This window comes from Orcinus orca, chromosome 20, assembly GCF_937001465.1.
Source record: "Orcinus orca chromosome 20, mOrcOrc1.1, whole genome shotgun sequence".
Taxonomy (NCBI): domain Eukaryota; kingdom Metazoa; phylum Chordata; class Mammalia; order Artiodactyla; family Delphinidae; genus Orcinus; species Orcinus orca.
Window position 1 is genome coordinate 42,835,158 of NC_064578.1, and position 19,102 is coordinate 42,854,259.

Here is a 19,102-nt window from a genome sequence, read left to right on the forward strand (position 1 = left end):
TTTGGTTACCGAATCCAGTTCAATGCCCAGGGTTCTCAGGGGAAAAATTTTAGTATCCTAGTCTCTGCATTCTCCCTTTAAAATCTTGCATTTTTCTGTGTAACTTGTATTTTAATATTAAAAAGGTCATTGTTCTAAAAGAACATTGACCAAGAGATGTGCAATTCTCAGAGAAGGAAATACTAAAGCCAACAGACACGTGAAAAGATTCTCAATCTTATTAACAATAAAAGAAATGCAAATTTAAGCCACAATGAGTTATAATTTGACACCTAGCAGATTTGTAAAATTTGAAAGTTTCACAAAAATCAAGTGCTGGCACTAACAGTTGCCAACCAAAATAACTATAAACTATGGCAGGAGTACAAATTGGTACAACTTTGAAAAAAATGTCACTGTTTAATAAAGACATAAAAAGACATAAATGGGAATATACTTTGCACTGGCAAACCTTTCCTTGTTACATACTCTAAGCCTTGAGAGGAATCCAGCTGATGCCACAATGTTTTTAAAAACCACTGCTGCTATAGGGACTGAATACCACACTCACAAGATATACCAAGGTGGAAGCATTACCTCGTGAATCTTATGCATATAAGTACTTGATATATGCAAGAAAATTCATAGTGATACTATTTATAATTTTTTAAAAATAAGTAAAATTTAACTTACTTAAAAAAAAAAGTAAAGGCAACAACACAAACTCACAACAGTAGAATGCTCTGGCCTAGATACATCTTTGTCCAGGGCCCGTGTGGGTGGGCTGGGCAGTCAGAGACTAAGAAGCGCTTCTGGGGCCGGAGGTCAGAGGAGTGTTTTTTCCCAGGATTGAGGGTCTTGGTCCTCAGTGCCCTCACTCGAGTCTGATAATCCTGAGTCCTTCGAGGACGTGTAATGCACATCACAGCGGCAGTCACTGTCGTAGCGAAGACGTGACCCCTCGAACTTCTGGGAAGTGTCACTGGTCCGCAGACACCTAATGTAACAGCCCGGACACAGGGCATTTGGGAAAATACAGTCCTGGGCAAGTGGGCGCCAAATACTCAAGACCTATACGAGCTGGACAGCGTGGCAGCAAAGTTTTGGATGAGAGGAGACCTTCGGCTGGTAGAGGCCACTTCGCGTCCCGCACTAGCAAGGCTGCCCTTCTCCGCGCCGGACAACATCTGTGCGAGCAGAGGAATGACCCGAAAGACGTTTCGCGGCCGCATAATATTCTGGGAAGTGTAGTTTCGCGGTTCGGGCGCCATTGTCTTCACAGTGCATGTAGACGGCTGCCGTTGGCTCCGGGAAGCAGAGTTCGCCAGAAACGACTGTTGTCCTCCCGGTACTTAGCGTGTGTGTCCGGTGGAGCAGCCCGACTGTGTAATTTCTCACACAGCCCAGGCTGTGGTCTCGCGGTGCGCCGAGATCGCGCGGTCGCAGTGCCTCCTGGGAAGTGTGGTTTTTTGGGAGGCGACCGTGCGACGCACCGGCAACTTTTGTATGTGACGCGTAGGAGTCTGAGAAGTGCAGCCGGCCGTGGACTCCGCTTTTGGCCCGCCCCACGGTCGTCTCCGGCCCTGCAGCGGAATTCTCGGTCCTGGAATCGCGGAGGACTCTGGGCAGCGCAGTTCCCGCAAGGCGGGGGGCAATTGTCCGCTGCAGCGATCCGGCGCGTTAGGTACAAGGAGGTGCCCACTGTGGACGGCCGCGCACGGCTTCGGTGCCGGCGGGCTCCGCTGAGGTTTAAGGCAAGTGTGGGTCCCGGGAGGGCCGCCGCAGGCCTCGGGCTGATGGCACCCGGGCGCTGGGCATGGCAGCCACAACGTCGCTGGTCCCAGGGCCTGCCCCGCGGTGTGAGCCCAAATAGGCCCCTAGCTTCTCTGGGCCTCTGTCATGCTTTGTAAAAGGGGAGTAAGGATGGCGCTTACCTCAGAGCTGTTGTGAAAAGGAAAAGGGAGAGCCAGTGTGCGTTGTACGCACTGAAAGAAAACGCCATCTACATTAAAAAAAAATCCAGTGTGTAAACCTTGAACAAATGGCTTTAATATCGCCGAGTTTCAGTTTTCTCAGAGTTTAAAAAAAGAAATCTGGAATAATGTGGATGCCTACTATGCATAGTGGTGAAGATCGAAAGAGCTCTTATTTAACAGTGTTATTACTGTTGTTTTATGAGTTTGTCACTTATGTATATGATAGTTGATTTACACGCAAATGGCACCTGGTTACCTCTTGCCTAGGGAAAGGTTAGAGCCCTAGAAAGTGATTCCCAGTGTGATTCTCCATGCAGGTGTGTCCAGAGCTGCAAGATAAGCCTGATTTTTCATGACTGCTTTTTCCTGTCCTTGATCTGCCTTTTCAGGCACTGCCCTTCTATAAGAAGAGAGCCTGGAAAGAGGACTGTGTTGACTTTTGGAAATTGCAGAGTCATGTTTCAGGTAAGTTGGTATGTCCCCAAATCTTCCTGAAACACCTACTTATCAGGACTCTTGAGTGTTTGCTTTGCCTTTCCTACCAGTTCCCACCTCACAGAGTCCTTTTAGGGACTGGATCTATGATTCCTTTCATTATAGCACAGGATGTAGACTGCAGAACTCCAAAGTACTGTCTTCTCTCAGTGCTTCTGTTTTCTACCAGTTTCCTGCTAGAAGCCTCTGAAGAGTCTTGAGCAAAACTTTTTTTTAAAATTACAATTCAAAGTTCAAGTTTGGAATTATTTGCTTTGTAGTTGTCCAAACTGTATCATGTGGTCTCAGTTAATGGTGTATGTCAGTCCTTTCAGTCGTTCAAGTCGAGAGGTTTGGAGTCATCCTTGAGATCTCCCTTTCTCTTATAACTAACATTCAGACACTCTAGTTGGATCTAAAATATACACAGTCTATCTACACAATCTGACCATTAGTTACCCCATCACTGCCACTACCACTGCCACCCTGGTACAAGCCACTTGTATTTTGCAGTAGTCACCTTGCTGGATTCCCTTCTTCTGCCCTTGACCCTCTTCAGTCTCTTCTCAATACAGCTGTCATAGAGATCCTCTTGTTATATAATATCCTGTCATTCCTCAGCTTAAAACTCTTTGGTGGCCCTAACTCATAATAGAAGTCAGAGTTGGGTCGTGACATAAAAAGCTTTGTACAGTTAGGCTCTCTTATTACCTCCCTGATCTCATCTTCCTTCTCTGTCTCTTTGTTCCCTGTGAGCTCCAGCCACACTGGCTACTGCCTCTAGGCCTTGGAATCTGCTGTACCATCTACTTGGAATATTCTTTCCCTGGATATACACAAGCTTGCATTCTTACCTCTGTATCTCTGCTCAGGGGTTACTTTCTCGGTAAAGCCTCCCTGAACACCTGTTTAAAATTGCAGTCACCTTCTCTCGACTGTCACTTCCACTCCTCCATCACTGTGTTTTCACAGCACCTATCACTCACTAGCTGATACACTGTGTGTTTAGTATATGCATACACTCATCGTTTGTCTCCTCCCACTGGAAGAGATTTTTTTTCTTTTTTGTTGACGGTTTTATCTTCAGTGTCCAGAGTGGTATCTGGCATAAAACAGATGCTTAGTAAATAGCTATTGAGTGAAAGAGTGATGAGAAAATGATGGGACAGAATCATGGCGTGGAAGTGAAGCCTGCACAGGAGAAGGTATGAGTGGCAGATGTGCGTGTTGGGCAGAGTCTGTTTCTTGGGTATATTAGATAATTAGAATTGAAAGAACTTTTTTTTTTTAAGTAAAAGCTAAAGTGAACTAATTGCCAAAATCACTCATGGATTCATTTTCTAAACACTTAATGAAGTACCTGTTAGGAAGACTCTTACATAGGTTTGGGTGTACACTGACATGCAGGATTTCATGATCTCGTGCAGTACTGTCCAAGAGAACTTTCTACAGTGGGGGTAGTGTTCTATTTGTGTACTGTCCAATGTGGTAGCCACCAGTGCCGTATGACTATTGAGTGCTACAGTGACTGAGGAACTGAATTTTTAATTTTATTTAAATTTTATTTTAATTAATTTAAATTTATATAGCCAAATATGGTGGCTACTGTACTGAGCAGTACAGGACTGGTAGAAAAGTAAGAAAGCATAAGAAATTAAGGTATTTATTTAATATCCTAAGTTCTGGGGACAAAGGTGAATTAACATCCCAGGCTGCTCAGGCAAATTGAAGGGGAAGAAAGAGTTGAAGCATCCCTGGGGAAGCAAGGCTGGAGTTGTTTCAGTGTCTCATAGTACCAGGGCGGCAGAGGTAGAAGTGAAGTTATACCAAACAGAAAACACCTTGCATGTAGGTAGAGAGGCCCAAGAGTCTTTCAAAGAAGTGCAAAAATTTTGTACAGCAGTGGTTTTCAAAATAGGGTGACTTTATCCCCCTTAGTCCCACTCATAAGGGACATTTGATAATGTCTAGAGACATTTTCAGTTGTTATAACTGGGGGTGGGGGTGGTTAAGGGGAGTTGCTACTGGCATCTAAAGGGTGGAGGCTAGGGATCCTACTAAACATCCTAAAATGCACAGGACAGCTCGCACAATAAAGAATTGTCCAGCCTAAAATGTCAGTAGTGCCAAGATTGAGAAACTCTGATTTAAATAAAGATCAAAGAGTATCTATTAGATTATGTGAGGTTTCTTCTCTAGACTATTAATACAATGATATTCATTAATATCAAAACTTAAAATGTAAAATATCTTTGCATTGGTGGAGTAAAACATAGTGTTTTATTCATTTAATGTAGTGTTGATTTTTTAATTTGGCTTATCATTTGGGATTTTTAAAAGCTAATCATTTAAAGACCACTGTGGGGGGCTTCCCTGGTGGTCCAGTGGTTAACTTCACCTTCCAGTGCAGGGGGTATGGGTTCAATCCCTGGTCAGCGAGCTAAGATCCCACATGCCTTGCGGCCAAAAAACCAAAACATAAAACAGAAGCAATATTATAACAAATTCAATAAAGACTTTAAAAATGGTCCACGTCAAAAAAAAAAATCTTAAAAAAGAAAAAGACCACTGTGGAAAATAGGAAAAGATGGAAATTTTCTCAGTTCATATGATAAGGCTAGCGTAACCCTAATACCTGGCTAAGAGTAAATACAAGTGGAAAAAAGAATTTTCCCTGGTGCCAAAAGAGAGACCTTCTCCCCCTCCCTTTTCTTAGAGTGTTTCCTTGAGAAAAATCTGTAATTGTATATCCTTTCCCTCTCCCTTTGAGATGCTTGTTCATCTTTTTCAAAGCTAAATAAGCCTCTGCCAGTTTTGCAAAGCATTAAAGTCTTTCTTAAGGGCCTTGGAGCCATCTCTTCAAAATGGAAACATGAAGGAAGATGCACCCCTATCTCCCTATCTGTATGGGAGTTTAGCCTAGACTCCTGGCTGCAGATTCTAACTACTTGCTTGTCATAAAGATATGAGTTTTAAAATTTTTCTTTGGGGTAAAGGCAGTTAACACAGATGACTACCCCAATTACCAGGTGAATTTAGGATGAACTATGTGTAGCAAATGATGCTGTCAAGTCCTTTTACTTAAGGACAAGTTATCATTTACTTTGAAAACATGTGTAATGGATTGTATCTGCCTGAGTTTATAAAAGGGTGAAATTTCTTTCTGTCCTTGGAGTCTCATTAGTGGTTACCTGTGAAGTGCATTATAGTCTGGTTTAATGCTTATTCAGTAATAAAACTGTTTTTTTTTTTTTACACTGTAGAGAGGATTTTCTGCTTGGTAGATTTGATTTTTAATTATTTCCCTAACACCTGATGAAGGTAAATTCCCTCTTTAAAACCAAAGACCAGTGTCACTGGTGAACATGTGTATTAATAAAATATCCAAATAAAGTAACAGAATATTGAATCTACACTTGGAGTGAAAAATTTACAATAGCCAAACAATGCCTATTTCACCAGTGAAAGGTAATAATAATGACATTTTAAATGCATACTTTGTTTGCACATATTTTAATTTGACTAACCAGTAAGCTATTATTAAACATTAAAAATTTTTCTAAAATTTTGCTATTTTAAATAATACTGTGAATGAGTACTATTGGGAAGAAATCTATTTTCTTAGAATATTTTCCTTGAAATGTGTCTTTTTTTTTTTTTCTTTGCCCTTCCTTTAAGGTTCTATTCAAGGACTACCTATGGCATGAAACCATCCTTCAGTCTTCTTGCCCAGGGGTCTCAAATTATTTTAATTATAGATTATGAATATGAGGTTTAATTATGTACCATAAATATTTTTGCTTTTTGTTTATAAATTGGTTATGAATGTGTCTATCTGTAATATAAAGGTGTCTTTTTATTATGAACCTATTGGATTCTTCTTTTTTTTTGAACCTTAATTCATGTTCTTTTACCTGGCACGTAAACTATAAAAAACAGAGCTAAGCACTTGACTATATGCCAAAAGTTGAATGCTGATTTTGAAAAATTTTATAATTCTATTCCTTACTCTCCTGAAGCAGAGCTTTTATATTTATCTCTTATCCTTATTGTATAACAATGCCAAGCACATAATTATCCAATTATTACTTAACTTAGATCAGATTCCTGATCATTGTCACAGCTGCTGAATCTTGTTCCCTTTCTTCCACCCCAGGGTAATTTTACCTCTTAACCAGTGACAAAAGAGGCCAGGGCTATGGTTGAGCCTAAATGTGTTTGCTATTTCAGGTGACATTTAGTGATGTGGCCATAGACTTCTCTCATGAAGAGTGGGGATGGCTAGATCCTACTCAGAGGAATTTATACAAGGATGTGATGGTACAGAATTATGAGAACCTGGTATCTCTAGGTAAGCATATCTCTGCCTCCACCCCAGTGAGGGAGATCTTTCTTCTGCCACTCCAAATTGCTAGAGATCCTCCTTAGTAAATGTTCTGAGGAAATGTATAGCTCTGTTGTGTCCTGCCTGAAGCTTATCTTCCCGTTTCAGTGAACATCCTTCAGACCTTTCTTCGGTCCCTTTTTTGATGATAGTCTCTCCTCCATGAAGGCCACAGCTTAAACAATGTTTGTTCTATATTTTTCCTGTAAGCAGGTCTTTCCATACCTAAGCCATACGTGATTGCTTTATTGGAGGATGGCAAAGAACCTTGGATGGTGGAGAAAAAGCTGTCAAAAAGTTTGTTTCCAGGTAAGTCATGGTGAATCAGGCAAAGGAGATCTTTGTTTAAAGATGCTTGTAGAAAGTATGGAGGCATTTTAGTATATTTTAGGGATACTGTCATCAGAGATTCCAAATGTAACAAAATTGAGGGATCCTTAGCTTAGATTTCAAAACAACCATTCCTCTATCCTAAATTATTATTTTTCTGTATTACTCATGTCATCTCATCAAAAGTGGAGGGTTTTGGCATCATAATAATTCAAATTGTGGGCTTCCCTGGTGGCGCAGTGTTTGAGAGTCCGCCTGCCAGTGCAGGGGATGCGGGTTCGTGCCCCGGTCCGGGAGGATCCCACATGCCGCGGAGCGGTTGAGCCCGTGAGCCATGGCCGCTGAGCCTGCGTGTCCGGAGCCTGTGCTCTGCAGCGGGAGAGGCCACAACGGTGAGAGGCCCACGTATGGCAAAAAAAAAAAAAAAAAAAAATAATAATAATAATAATTCAAATTGTTATTTATTTGAAATGAAAATAAGGCAATTATTCTTTTTGAGTCCACTTAAGGAAAAATATACAAATGGTTTTAGGCTGAAAAAGCAGAACTTCAAAGAACAAATATGAACATAAGTGTTAGAGGAAGTAAGGGATATATAAGAAGGTTTCTGAGAACAGTATTTTCTTTATTTTTTCTTCTGGCTGCTTTGGGTCTTCATTGCTGCATGTGGGCTTTTTCTAGTTGCGGTGAGCAGGGGCTACTCTTTGTTGTGGTGCACGGGCTTCTCATTGCGGTGGCTCCCCTTGTTGGGGAGCACAGGCTCTAGGGCATGCGGGCTTCAGTAGTTGTAGCGCACAGGCTGTAGAGCGCAGGTTCAGTAGTTGTGGTGCAAGGGTTAGTTGTTCTGCGGCATGTGGGATCTTCCCAGACCAGGGCTCGAACCTGTGTCCCCTGTATTGGCAGGTGGATTCTTAACCACTGTGCCACCAGGGAAGTCCAGAACAGTATTTTTTAATGTCAATAAATATGATTTCACACAGATCCTACATAAACTCACAAAGCTTAAATCTTTCTGAGCCATAAAGAGTATTTAGATTATTTTGTTTTCATTGTAGCTGTTTAGCACAGTGCTATATATTCTTCATATTAAGCATACTAATCTGACAGCAAATTTAGATTAATCAAAAGTTGGAGAACCAAGGCTGTGTGAGATAAAATGTAGTCTTTCAGATAAGTATAGCCACAAAATGTTGGCTTGGGATCCAGAATGCCTTCTGCATTTTCTTTCTGATAGTTTCCTTTTTTCCCCAAAAACTGATTGCCTATGTTAACCCATTTCCCTTATTATACTCTGTTCCTGCCCCTGTGAGCTGTCTGTATTCTCTGTGCTGCATTTGAACTTTGTTCAGAAATCATTGAATATATGAGAGTTGTCAGAGCCATGTGTCTTGGGGGTTAGAGGGGAATGACTTTATTTTTTATCCAGTTCTCCTATTTCTACCATAGACGTTTCTTTTCAAGAAGTTCAGTAAAAGCAGTGTTTTGCTGTCTTGATATATTACAGATTGGAAATCAAGATGGGAAAGCAAAGAATTATCAACGAAGGAAGATATTTATGATGAAGATTTTCCCCAAATGGTAATAATGGAAAAAACTATAAAACAAAGTCATGAATTTTCAAATTTTAACAAGGACTTGGATTATATAGAGAAGTTGGAGGGGAAGTGTGAAAATCAGGTAGAACATTTCAGACCAGTGACCCTCACCTTTAGAGAAAGTCCCACCAGGGAAAGTGTTTACAAATGTAGTAAGTTTAAAAGCATCTTGCCTTTAAAGTCTATTCTTTCTGAACCACAGAGAATTTCTGCTGAAGGGAAGTCACATAAACGTGATATATTTAAGAAGAGCTTACCAGCAAATTCAGTTATAAAAAATGAGAATATCAATGATGGAAAGAAACTTTTGAATTCTGATGAAAGTGTGGCAGCCTTCAGCCAAAGCAAATCTCTTACCCTTCACCAGACTTTTAATAGAGAGAAAATCTATACATGTAGTGAATGTGGGAAAGCCTTTGGGAAACAATCAATCCTTAATCGCCATTGGAGAATTCACACAGGAGAGAAACCCTATGAATGTCATGAATGTGGGAAGACTTTTAGCCATGGCTCATCCCTTACTCGACATCAAATTAGCCACAGTGGAGAGAAACCTTACAAATGTATTGAATGTGGGAAGGCCTTTAGCCATGTCTCATCACTTACTAATCATCAAAGCACTCACACTGGAGAGAAACCATATGAATGTATGAACTGTGGAAAGGCTTTTAGTCGTGTTTCACATCTCATTGAACATCTGAGAATTCATACTCAAGAAAAACTCTATGAATGTCGAATATGTGGGAAGGCCTTTATTCACAGGTCATCTCTCATTCACCATCAGAAAATTCACACTGGAGAGAAACCTTATGAATGTAGTGAATGTGGAAAAGCCTTTTGCTGTAGCTCACACCTTACTCGACATCAAAGAATTCACAGTATAGAGAAACAATTTGAATGCAACAAATGTCTGAAAGTCTTTAGCAGTCTCTCATTTCTTATTCAGCATCAGAGTATTCATACTGAAGAAAAACCCTTCGAATGTCAAAAATGCAGGAAATCCTTCAGCCAGCCTGAATCACTGAATATGCATTTGAGAAACCACACTAGATTGAAACCTTATGAATGTAGTATATGTGGGAAAGCCTTCAGTCATAGGGCATCCCTGTTTCAACATCACAGAATTCATACTGGAGAGAAACCCTATGAATGTATTAAATGTGGGAAGACCTTCAGCTGTAGTTCAAACCTTACTGTACATCAGAGAATTCATACTGGAGAAAAGCCATATAAATGTAATGAGTGTGGGAAAGCATTTAGCAAAGGCTCAAATCTTACTGCCCATCAAAGAGTACATAATGGAGAGAAACCCAGTAGTACAATAAGTGTGGAAAAGCCTTTAGGCCATATAAATCACTATACATGTGAAAGATCATATAAGAGAGAAACTGCATAAATGTAGAATGTGTCGTAATATACTGTAGCCATAGATCCTCCCTGATTCAAAATCAGAAAATCTATACTGGAGAAAATTCTTATGAATGTAATGAATATGGGAAACTCTTTAGCAATGATACAAGCCTTATTGTCTATCACAATTCACTCTGTAGAGAGACTATATGAAGGCAGTAAATGTGGGAAAGACTTTAGCCAGCATTAATCCCTTAATTGACATAAGTAAATCCACACTGGGGAAAAACCCTTTACATGTTACAAGTATGGGAAAGACATTAGGTGATATGAATCTCTTAAAAAACATTAAACACATACAGGAGAGAAGCAATATGAATATAAAAATTGTGGGAAGTCCAGTTAAAATGCATCCCTCATTTTACATCAAAGAACTCACACTGGAAAGACAGCTTATGTAAGAAATGTAGCAAAGTGTTCACTAAGCATTCTTAGCTTGCTAGACATCAGAAGATTAATGTTAGAAAAACCTGAAGGATTTAGGAATTATGTGTAAGTCTTTCTTTGCAATGATGCTAATTTGTAAACAATTCTACAGGAGAGCAAACAAGCATATTATAAATGAATATGCATATCTTATAGTAGCAGCATGCATTTTACTCAAGAGTCCTACATAGAAATTATCTTTAGCTAATGGGCATGTGAAGATATTTAGTCACCCAGTGGATCCAATAAATGTTATAATTGAAAATTAAAGTTGCAACAGAAGCAAAAAGTGGTGTGAATAAAATTTTTGGTCTCTAGTAAAATCATTTTGTATATATTGGACTCTTTCACTGACACACTGATATTTCTTACAAAATTTTCCACTACTTTCCTCTTGAAGAATTAGGATCAGCTTTCCTATATAGCCTTCAGTGGGAGACTAACAAACCTAGAAAAAAATGGCCTGATCTCTGAGCTAAGAATGTCTCTATTTTGATAAGGATAATCCACAGTCCATTTCCAGTTGGCTTAATTGACACATTTTAATTTTTATAAGTGCTGTGAGAACATAACCAAGAAACTATACATACTATGAGGGATTAGAGCAGAGAGGATGTGCTTTTTAATCCAAATCTAAGGAATGAGTCCTAATTACAGTGATCCTCCATAACTGCAGATTCTGCATCTGAAGATTCAACCACTCGCAGTTGGAAAATGTTAAAAAAAGTTTTTATCCAGAAAGTTCTAAAAAGAAAAACTTGAACTTACCGGCTGCAGGCAGTTATTTACATGGTATGTACATTGTGTTTACAACTACATGGCATTTACATTGTATTAGGTATTATAAGTAACCTAGGGATAATTTAAAGTATACAGGAGGATGTGTCTAGGTTATAGCAAATACTATGCCATTTTATGTAAGGGATTTGGAGCACCTGCAGATTTTTGTATCCATAGGGGGTGAGGGAGTATGTTGGTCCTGGAAACAGTCCCTCACAGATGCTGAGGACAACTGTATGTAAGGCACACACGCTCTTGGAGTTCATTCTAGGCAAAGCAGACAAGCAAGTTCTATCATGTTTTCTGCATCCGGAATACATTATTCAGTGTCTAGTTTCAAGTTTTGTGGCTTAGAGGTACTACTGTTGGCAGCAACACTAGTAACAGCAGCAGTCATTTCCCCAGCCCTTGGTCATTGTTATGGGAGGTTGGAATTTACTAGTCCAGAGCTGTTCCCATTACTTCTCCAGCCTGCTCACCAATTTTGAGAGCACTAGTATCCTGCAACATATCTTCTTAAAATAGTTTTTGTTTTCTACACTGAACCTTGACAGATAATTATAAGGGGGATGGCTTCAAATATAAGTTTCAGATAAGAAATGGAATAGCCTTACGGGCTTCACAGTTTCCTTTCTTGTGACTGGAAAGGTGATACAGATCAGTGATTAGGATTGTATGGACACAGTTGCAAGTAAAGGGCAGTTGTATAATTTATATTTCAGATTATGTTCTCTATGGCGTTTGATAGTTGTAAGACATTATTTTAAGGAAGAATATTATATTGCTGATATAATTCTGGTATGGAATGAGTAATAGGGTTTCCAACTTTAGACAAAATATTCCACTCTGGTACATATGCTACTTTTAACAGAAAGCTAAGAGGTGAAGGCACATAGCAATTCTCACCAGGTATAGTGGGTTTGGAATGGGATGGTGAAGTTTTAATATTAAGCAGAAATTTATCTTTCCTTTGATTTAGTTTTAGTTATAAGATTTATTTCAACATTCTATGGCATGTTGAAGGATCTTCAAGAGATTTATAATTAAAGGAGTATGGGATGGTATCAAACAAGGATAAGAACATTTATAATTATGGATAGACTGGCCCCTAGAAGTATATTTAGTTGTGCAATAATGGCGGTAGCTTTTTGTTTCTCCCGTGCTCTGTCCTCTGCTCTCCTAAGCACTGACACAGCAAAGATGAAGTAGTCCTTTAATCCCCCAGATTTTATTCGCTTTCACTACACATAGTTTTATGCCATCTTGTTATTTTGTTATGAGGATTCATCCAAATACTCATACTTTGTCATTTAAAAAGCATGAGCATACACGATAATGTTTTACTTTTCTTGATTTAAAGTGCCTTCACAATAATACTGAACTAGGAAAAGAAAGCCAGAGACTTAAATATTTGAGATAGTGACGGTTTTAAGAAAGCAGTAAGAGTATATACCTGAGATCATAATGATGTTATAATGTCACCAATGGAGAATCATGCTCAGTCTTATCTCTTAACCATTTCTTGATGTGTATGAAGAGCACAGGCTCTGGAGTCATGTTACCTGGGTATAAAACCAAGTTACGTGTATACTGGCTTTGTATGACCTTGGACAAATTACTTTGCTGCACCATGCCTAAGTTTCTCCATCTGTAAAATGATGATAATAAGATCTCAGGATTATTATGAAGATTAAGTGGGTTAATTGATGTAAGATGCTTATAATGCCTGGTACCTCAAAAGCACTAAAATAAATATTAGCTATTAATTTCATCATCATTATCATCACATGGCTGCTTCATCATTCTGGTCTCAAATGTCACATCTTCTAGTGGGTCTTCCTAATCACCTGTCACCCATCTACTTACTGTTTCACCTTTTGGGGGGCTCTTACAAGACACTCCCATTTGCTTCCAACAAATCTTCCTTTGGTATTTGAACCATCTTGCAGGGGAATATATTTATTATCCAAAATACTCTGAGGAGACACAAAGGACACTGGATAGGAAAAAGTGAGACAAGAACACAGCAGGGCTGCAGGAAGATGGGAGGGTGTACTACACATGTGTTTTGGAGAAAGAGCAGAATGAAGGAGGCTCCAGGTCCCTGTGGAGACGAAGTGAGGCTTTGCCCAGTGAGACCAGAAGCCTAAAGGTCTTCAGCATCACCTCTCAGTACAGGGTCCTTTGAAATGAGTGCAACTGCCCTCAGTGTTCCTGAATAGAGTTTACAACCATGTTATTGAAGGTCACTGATGCCTGGAAAGTTGGAGTAGCTTCAGTAGCCTTGGGCTAGTCATATGTTGCTGGAGACAATTGTGCAGTCATTCGTAAAAATCCTGAAAGAACCAAGGCACACATCACTGAGCACTTTGTGGGAGACTAGCTCTGTGTTGGGCACCGAAGGGGAGTCAGATGCTACCTTTTAAACAGGATGCAACTGTGTTAGAGAAAAAAATGCCTATGATTTCGTTGATGAAAGAATGACAAGGCTGTGTGGCTTGAGGGGCACAGAAAGTAAGTTCTGGCATTAAAGATGAATAGGGAAAAAATTATAATGGTAACAAACAATATCGCTAGCAGCAGTATTTTAGTCTCATGGCTGTATACAGTGCACTGTATACCTGCACTGTGTGCTGAGAACTTTGTATGCAGCATTCAAGCAGTTAAATATTCCCAGCTCTGGACCCAAATTCCCAGGTTTGAATCAGCCTATTGGTACTGACACTTGCTTTTCATTAATCTTAGAAAAGTTACTTCATTTCTCAAGCTTTGATTTCAGCATCAAAACAAAAATAATTCCCACTTCACCAGGTGGTTGTGAGAATTTATTTATTCATAAAGCAAACAACGGAGTGATTGGCACATGTAAGTTGTTTGGTGTGTTTTTCTTTTATTAATCCTCCCACAAATGCTATAATCTTTTCTATGGCACAGTCAGCAACCTGAGACTCAGGCAGCACTAGCAAATCTCCCAGAGTCACACATCTCAGGAACACAGGCTGAATTTGAACATCCAGTGAAAGACATACAGTTGCCTCCTGGCAATATTGTCTCTCAGAAGATCAAGTTTCTCTTTGCAATCTCACATGTCCTCTCATGCCTCCTTGAACAAAAAATATTCCCTTTGACCATGTGGTTCGTTCAGCCTAGAGTGTTTCCAATATCTATCAAGTTCACCTGCCAGAAGGACTACTGCCTACCTTACAAAGTTCACTTTAGGTGTCTGACAATAATTCCTCAGGCAAAAATGGAGAAAATGAGAGATTAAAAAAAAGTAATAAGGCACTTGGAAAACAAAGAGCAAGTTGACAGAAGTTCCTCCTTTCCAGTAATTACTTTAAATGTAAATGGATGAAACTCTCCAATCAAAAGACAGAGACTGGCAGAATGGATTAAAAAGCCAAACATTATCCAGCTACATGCTGTCTATAAGTGACTCACATTAGATCCAAAGACACAAATAGGTTGAAAGTGAAACAGTGGAAAAAGCTATTTTATGCAAATAGTAACAAAAAAAAGGAGCGGTGGTGTCTATACTAATACAAGACAAAACAGACTTTAAATCCAAGATTACAAGTGACAGGGCTTCCCTGGTGGCGCAGTGGTTGAGGGTCCGCCTGCCGATGCAGGGGACACGGGTTCGTGCCCCGGTCTGGGAAGATCCCATATGCCGTGGAGCGGCTGGGCCTGTGGGGCATGGCCGCTGGGCCTGCGCGTCCGGAGCCTGTGCTCCGCAGAGGGTTGAGGCCACAGCGACGAGAGGCCCGCGTACCGCAAAAAACAAAACAAAAAAAAAAAACAACCCCAAAAAAAAAACAAGTGACAAAGAAGGTCATTATATATTAATAAAATGGCAACACAGCAAGAAGATATCGCAATTATAAGCATTTACACATCTAATAACAGATCCATCAAAATATATAAAGCAAACATGGAAAGAATTGAATGGAGAAACAGTTCTACATTAATAATGGGAGATTTCAATACCCCACCTTCAATAATGGATAGATCAACCACATGGAAGGTAGGTAAAGAGACAGAGAACTCAAACAATACACGAACTACATCTAACAGATAAATGACACTCCACCCCCAAAGTGCAAAACACACATTCTTCTCAAGTGCATGTGAAACATTCTCCCAGGATAGATTATACATTAGGCCACAAAACAAGTATCAATAGATTTTAAATGATTGATATCATCATACAAAGTAACTTCCTTGACTACAGCCAAATGAAATTAGAAATTAATAGGAAAATTGGAAAATTCACAAATATGTGGAAATTAAACTGCACACTCTTAAACAACTGCTATGGTCTGAAAATTCGTATGTTGAAATCCTACTGCCCAATGTGATGGTATTAGGAGGTGGGGCATTTGAGAGTTGCTTAGGTTAGGAGGGTGGGGCCCTCATGAATTGGATTAGTGCTCTTATGAATGAGAGCCCACAGAACTTCCTAGCCCATTTTGCCATGTGAGGACTCAGTGAGAAGTCTGCAACCAGGAAGACAGCCTGACAATTCTGGCACCCTGATCTCAGACTTTCAGCCTCAAGAACTGTGAAAAATAAATTTCTGTTGCTTATAAGCTACCCATTCTCTTGTATTTTGTATAGCAGGCTGAATGGACTAAGACAAAAATCCATGTGTCAAAGAAGAAATCACAAATTGAATCAGAAAATACTTAGACTTATGAAAATGAAAACACAACATACCAAAATTTATGGTACACAGCAAAAACAGTGCTAGGAGGGAAATTTATAGCAGCAATCACCTACATAAAAAAGAGATCTGAAATCAATAATCTAACTTCACACCTTCACAAACTACAAAAAGGACAAACTAAACCAAAAGCTACAGAAAGTAAGAAATAACAAAAAACAGGGTAGAGATAAGCGAAATGGAAAAAAGAAAAACAACAGAGAAAATCAATGAAACCAAACGTTGGCTCTTTGAAAAGATCAACAAAATTATTAAACCTTTACCTAGACTAACAAAGAGGAAAAGAGAAAACACAAATAACCAAAATCAGAAATGAAATTAGAGATGTTACCACCAACCTTACAGAGATAAAGAGGATTATAGTACAATATTGTGAACAACTATACACCAACAAATTAGATAACCAAGCGAAAATGGAAAAATTCCTTGGAACAGAAATTACCTATACTGACTCAAGAAGAAATAAAATATTTCAAAAGACCTATAAGAAGTAAAGAGATTAAATCAATAATCAAAAACCTCCTGACAAAGAACAGTTCTGTACCAGACTGCTGCACCAGTGAATTCCACCAAACATTTAATGAAGAATTAACACCAGCCTTTCTCAAACTTCCAAGAAATTGAAGAGGAGGAAACACTCCATAACTTATTCTATGAGGCCAGTATTTTTCTGATACCAAAGCCAGATAAAGACATCACAGGGAAAGAAAATTACAGACCAATATCCTTTATGAATACAGATGTAAAAATCCTCAACAAAATATTAGCAAATTGAATCCAACAGCATATTAAAAGGTTTACTCCCCACGACCCAGCAATACAAGGGTGGTTCAACATAAGAAAATCAATGTAATCCTTCCCACTAATAAAATGAAGGAAAAAGCCCCCACATGATCATCTCAATTTATGCAGAAAAGGCATTTGACAAGATCCAACGAACTTTCAGGATAAAAATGCTCAGAAAACTAGGAATAGAGGGAAAATTCCTCAATATGATAAAGTTATTTGTGAAAAACCTACAGCTAACATCATACTCAAAGGTGAAAGACCGAAAAATCAGAAAAAGACAAGGAAGGAGACCTGCTTTCACAGTTGCTATTAAGCATTGTACTTGAAGTTCTACCCAGAGCTATAAGACCAGAAAAAAAAGTCATCCAAAGTGGAAAGGAAGTTGTAAAATGATCTCTTTTTTTTTTTTTGCAGATGACATTATCCTCCTATACATTAAAAATCCCCAAGAACTCACAAAAAATAATAAAGCTAGTAAATGGATTCAGCAAAGTTGCAGGGAAAATCAATACCCCAAAATCATTTGTGTATCTATAGTAGTGAACAACCCAAAAAGGAAATTAGGAAGCTCCTTCTATTTACAACAGTACCTACAAGGATAAAATATGTAGTAATAAATCTAACCAAGAAGGTGAAAGATTTGAATGCTGGAAACTAAAAATACACTGCTGAATGAAATTAAAGACCTAAATAAATGGAAAGATGTCTCATGTTCAAAATAAAATAGGAAGACTTAGCATTGTTAAGATATCAATATTACCCAAAGAGATAACAGATTTAATGCAATTCTTATCAAAATTCCAACAGCCCTTATTGCAGAAATGGGAAAGCCAATCCCCAAATTCATATGAAATTGCAAAGGCCCCCAAATAGCCAAAACAATCCTTTAAAAGAATAAAGTTGGAGGACTCATATTATCCAACTTCAAAACTTAACTGTGTGGCACTAATATAAGGACAGACATACAGACCAATGAAATAGATTAGAGATCCCAGAAATAAACTCTCACATATATGGTCAATTGATTTTCAACAAGGATGATAGGACCATTCAAGGGGAAAGGACAATCTCTGAAAAAACTGCAGAGGAGAAAACGCTTCCTCATTCTATAATGACAGAATTGCCTTGATACCAAAATCAGACAAAGACACCATAAGAACACAAAACCAAAACCAAAACTATAGACCAATATCCATTATGAATATGGATGCAAACATACTCAGAATACTAGCAATAGACACTTCTCCAAAGAATATAAATAAATGGCTAATAAGCACATGAAAAAATGGTTAGCATAATTAGTCATTAGAGAAATGCAAATCAAAACCTCAGTGAATTGCTTCTTGGCCTTTTGGCTAAGATCGAATGCAAAACCACGAGATACAAGTTAACACTGCCAGGATGGCTATAGTAGGAAAAAAAAAAGAAAAAGAAAAAAGAAAGAAAGGCAAGTAAGTGTTGGTGACGTTGTGGAGAAATTGGGACCCTTTGTGCATTGCTTGTGGGAATGTAAAATGGTACAGCCATTGTGGAAAACAGTATGGTGGTTCCTCAAGAAGTTAAATATATTTATAGAATTATATTTTTAAGCAGTTCCAATTCCAGATATACATTCAAAAGAGTTAAAAGCAAAAATAAAAACAAAAATTAAAAAAGAGCTGAAAGCACGTACCCAATTGCTTAGGACTCAGATAACTGCTCATGGATATTTATAGCAGCATTATTCACAGTATCCATAAAGGCAAAAAACAACCCAGATTTTCATCAACAGATGAATGGATAAACAAAATGTGGCATATACATACAATGGAATATTCTTCAACCTTAAAAGGAATGGAATTCTATACAGGCTACAATACAGATGAACCTTGGAAACATTATGCTAAGTGAGATAAGCCATACACAAAAGGACAAATGTTTTATGATTCTATTTATATGAGATAACTAGAATAGGCAAATTCATACAGACATAAAGTAGAATATAGGTTGCCAGAGACTGGGGACAGGGTGGGAAGGGGAGTTATTGTTTAATTGATACAGAGTTATTGTTTGGGATGATGAAAAGTTTCTGTAAATGGATAGTGCTGGTGGATGCACAACATTATGAATGTATCAATACTTAATACTATTTTTTTTTTTTTTTTTTTTTTTGTGGTACGCGGGCCTCTCACTGCCGTGGCCCCTCCCTTTGCGGAGCACAGGCTCCGGACGCGCAGGCTCAGCGGCCATGGCTCAT

The 19,102-nt window shown here is 38.8% G+C and overlaps 2 protein-coding genes across 6 annotated transcripts in view; one reads left to right on the forward strand and one right to left on the reverse strand.

Annotated features, from left to right (window-relative positions):
- Nucleotides 1-19,102, reverse strand: part of ZNF599 (zinc finger protein 599) — a 61,164-nt gene that overhangs the window by 20,615 nt on the left and 21,447 nt on the right. The gene's annotated exons all lie outside the window — the stretch shown is intronic.
- LOC101281636 (zinc finger protein 181) lies at nucleotides 1,122-10,891 on the forward strand. 5 transcript variants are annotated; one of them, XM_033413853.2, is made up of 5 exons: nucleotides 1,122-1,733; nucleotides 2,345-2,420; nucleotides 6,660-6,780; nucleotides 7,024-7,122; nucleotides 8,648-10,891. In XM_033413853.2, exons 2-5 carry the CDS (start codon nucleotides 2,412-2,414, stop codon nucleotides 10,132-10,134), a joined length of 1,716 nt encoding a protein of 571 aa, XP_033269744.1. In that variant the 5' UTR covers nucleotides 1,122-1,733; nucleotides 2,345-2,411; the 3' UTR covers nucleotides 10,135-10,891. The 5 variants fall into 5 exon arrangements, with proteins under 5 accessions (XP_033269744.1, XP_049558927.1, XP_049558926.1 ...); XM_049702970.1 differs by having other exon boundaries at nucleotides 7,027-7,122; XM_049702969.1 differs by lacking the exon at nucleotides 1,122-1,733 and having other exon boundaries at nucleotides 2,274-2,420.

Bases quoted from the DNA above. Each gene is read 5' to 3' on its own strand.
- LOC101281636 (XM_033413853.2), top strand. The intron at 6,781-7,023 runs GTAAGCATATCT...TTTTCCTGTAAG, and splicing joins TGAGAACCTGGTATCTCTAG to CAGGTCTTTCCATACCTAAG. The intron at 7,123-8,647 runs GTAAGTCATGGT...GATATATTACAG, and splicing joins GTCAAAAAGTTTGTTTCCAG to ATTGGAAATCAAGATGGGAA.